Here is a 3740-nt window from a genome sequence, read left to right as displayed (position 1 = left end):
TTTTCCTATATATTAGGATTAACTGTGAGAGATACCAATATGCCTCCTTCTGCCTTGAAGCAAGAACTAGTTCTGCAGTTTATGTTGAAGCTACAGCCTCAGCCCAGCTCATCACTACACTAGCAACAGGAGTGAGTCAAACCACAAGCTTGCTGGACTGAGGACTGTGTCTTCCTCCTTAATGACAAAGTGCCTTTTGCATATTTCAACACTACATAAAAACTTTTGTGAAGTGTTCTACTGAGTTAACCAGCCAAGGCTGTGTTGCTCTTCACAGCCACAGATGGAGGTTTGAGTATGATGGGAGTCCGGGCTTGCTCCAGTGTGGAAGCTTCCCACTTTGTAAGAGACTGGGAGAAGAAGCCCTCTTACCAACATTTGTGTCTTGTAGACACTGCTTCTCTGTATGCCGCTCTTTATCTTCTCAACACAAACGTAGATCCTTATATCCCTTCTTCTTTCCAACACTCCTCCTGGTGGAGACATCAAGTGTCCTTACACTCCTTAAACCATGCAGTTAGGCATGTATCATTTGGGGTGGGGGAAACAAAACCCACAACCAGGTGAAATGGATAACATACTACTTTTGACAAAACATTTTTGGGTGAAATTATACAGTCGTTTGACATATTAAAAATTTCAAGTCCTATCTTTGATAGTTTGGAATTGAAGATGGGGTGTAAAATGGCTTTTAAATGGAAGTTTTTATATAAAATAAAAATATTTTATGTGTACAATGAAACCAAACACATTCATATTAAATGGTTGAAACAGGCTACATCTGGCTCTCTTAATAGCCTGAAAAGTTTTGCAGAATGGAAAAATCATCTTTCTGCCCCATGCTAATATTGTGTTCTTATCCTGCCTTCTGTGTTTTTCCTCTCTTTCTTCTGCACATGCATAGTCTTCCCAGCTAGGAGATCCTGCTGGTTCCTTCCTTCCTACCTTCTGTGCACTGTCCATCTGTTTTGGGCATTATTTCATCTACATCTAAGCAACCTGTTCCTGTTTTGTCCATCTTCTGTAGTTATAGCTCACTGCAAAGGTAGCTCAGTCCTTGCTCACAGATGCATGCAGTTTGCTGTCACCAGTATGCTGTGGAAGCGAGAGCTGCAACAACAACTCTCCTCGTGTGTGTGTGATGTGAGCACTCAGACCTGGAATGTTGTGGGAAGGAGGCAGGGAAAGGTGGGTTTGCTGTGAAGAGACATGATTTATCCTGCAACATACAGTAGAAACTGCTGTTTGCTCTGAGGTTGTACATCCTCTACCTGCTGCTGCGTAGCAGAAAGACAGACATAGCGCCCTGCAGTTTTCTGTCATTTATTAGAAATGGCCCCTGAGGAACACACACATGCAAGTTACACAGCAGTGCCAGGGGCAGCATACGTTCTCTCTTCCTGGTTTGAAGTGTTCGGTGGCTCCTGGGTAGCCCTACACCTCCTCCCCACAGGTACACTGGGAGACGATTCCTTAGTGCACCGGGCACACCTGAGACATTCCCTGCTATCCTCCAGGGAGGCAGTCACCAACTGCCCCCTGCAAGCTTTGACACAAACTCCTCTGGGACTTGGTCTTTGACATCAGTCAGTTGAAATGTTGCCTGCACAAGAAAAAACACTTGGTAATGAAGAATGATTGACAGAGTCCAACACTGATCCACCAGTGGGACTGGTGTCCTGGAGAAGTTCAGCTGAGCTTTAGTGGAAGTTTGGCAGTGAAGATGAGAGACAACGCTGACCTACACAGGACGCTCAGTTTCAGTTTTTCTTCTTGTTTTGTGACAGTGCTTCTACCTCCAGGTACTGCAGCCCAATCAACATCCCCAAGATAGAGAAACCTGTAATAGAGATACAGGATTGTGTAGAAAATGCTGGACAGGAGAAGAGACATTCCCTCCCACCATCCCCTCCCTGCCCTTAGCTCATAGCCCATGGAGAGTTTTTCTGGGTGGGGTGGTCATAGATCCAAGGAGAGTTTGTGGGGGGAGGATGAAGAGTTCTACTTACTTGCTACCATGAGGGGTGCCATAACTCCAATTGTCAAGGCTGCAGTGTGGTAAATGAAGACCTCGGAGAGGAAGTGAACAAGGGCCAAAAAGAAGGTGAAGAGCGTGATGTAATAGAGGCTGTTGGAGAGCAGAAAGAAGCAGGTTATATAGCCCATAGTATAGGCACGAGCATGGCGAAGTGGAAAAGAGGCAAACCTGCATGCTGCCCTGTCTGTCCTCACTGTGGCAGCACAGAGGGCACTTGGTCCCTTGCCTAGTAAGGTGTAACAGCTCCCTGGGCAACAGCTGAGAGGAGAATGAGGCAGCATGTTCAATGGTGCACTGAAAGTCACAGGCATTATCTGGCCGGAAGGCAGATGAAGAAGGGAGAGCAAAGGGAGGGCATCGGTGAGACGGTGAGAACTGGATGAGCCAACAACTAGGGCAACAGAACTTCCTTGACTCCAGGCTGCATCACCCAACACATCTTCCCACCTGTGCTCTGCTACCCTCTAGGGGCCACAGCTGTGGAAAGGGAGCAGGTCCAAGAGATGCAAGATAAAAACCCTTCTAAGAAACAACTGGCTTCATGGTAATTGGCATTGCCACCACCCTCTAAAAACAGATAATTGAGTCCCTGCACCTCCCTACTACAGACAAGCCTAGGCAATCCAAGGACATGCTGCCAGGTGAACAGTGACTTCTGCTGCGGGCCTGGGGGAGGCAGTGACAAAAGAGTGAGTTCTAGCAACCTCCAACACAGGCTTTGTCTAGCACAGACCCAGGGCCAGCCTGCTTGGAAATCCCTCTCAGGAATACTTTTGTTACTACAGGGAGAAATGGCCTGCCACCCACCACAGCATCAGGCTGCACCTCAGGCCTTGTCCTCAGCCCCAGATAGGAGTGTATGGAAGAAGGCAGCAGGTAAAGACGACTGCAAGGGGCCTTTCGGTCTGCCACAGTCTTTAGCTGAGCTGTCACAGGAAAAGAAGTACTGACCATCAGTCAGAGCACAGCATTAGCAACTGCTTAATGTCAACAGAGCAGCAATGCCATCAGAAGATGCTTTCCATGCTGGAGCTCAGAAATTTGTGACATAAGAAGTTCTCAGATATACCAATTTCTGCCTGAGCTAAGAAGCATAACTCAAATGTGCAGGCTCTCCCCACAGAGGCAGAAGGGAGCAGCAGTTAACATACAAACCCTGCACTGCTATTTAAGCTTTTTTGGGGGAATGCTTTCAACCCTATAAAAAGTTCAGGAACTGGTTTTGATTCCCCACCTCCTCCGTGCTGCCCTCTAACCTCGCTGCTCAGGTTGTGACTAGCAAGCAAACCAAAGGATTTCTCCAGTGCTCCTTTACATACGTCCTATTGCGGATGTCGATGGCGCAGAGACAGCGGATCACTGATGACAGCAGGGTCCAGACGCCAAAGGTCCGAGCCTGGAGCCCGTTCACTGCGCAAAGAAGGGAGGAGCACATGGAGACCCCGCACAGCTTCGCCTGCCACCCTCCCATCCCTGCCGGGGCAGCAGGCTTTTTGGCCCTGCCACGGAGGCGGGGCCTCGAGGAGGGCCCAAGGCCCACGGCTGGAAGGCGACCTCCAGGCCTCGGGGCGGCCGGCACGGCCCTTACCGAGCCCGGGGCTGGCGGTGTACAGCTTCTCCGACAGGAAGCTGTGGTCGCGGAAGCTCTGCAGGGTGTTCCCGGCGGCGATGACCGACACCATCACCAACCAGCTGCGCAGGA

General features: G+C 49.3%; 1 protein-coding gene across 1 annotated transcript; it reads right to left on the bottom strand.

Annotated features, from left to right (window-relative positions):
• Positions 1-1307: 1307 nt before the first annotated feature.
• On the bottom strand, positions 1308-3737 carry LOC104157127 (chromosome unknown open reading frame, human C14orf1; the record flags this gene model as incomplete). Its single annotated transcript, XM_009710530.1, has 4 exons — positions 1308-1840; positions 2010-2128; positions 3358-3448; positions 3627-3737. Coding segments are annotated over 4 exons (401 nt in total), but the record flags the coding sequence as incomplete, so codon positions are not given.
• Positions 3738-3740: the final 3 nt, after the last annotated feature.

Source organism: Cariama cristata, unplaced genomic scaffold (genome assembly GCF_000690535.1).
Source record: "Cariama cristata isolate BGI_N322 unplaced genomic scaffold, ASM69053v1 scaffold37981, whole genome shotgun sequence".
NCBI lineage: Eukaryota > Metazoa > Chordata > Aves > Cariamiformes > Cariamidae > Cariama > Cariama cristata.
This window is presented reverse-complemented; position numbering and strand designations above follow the sequence as displayed.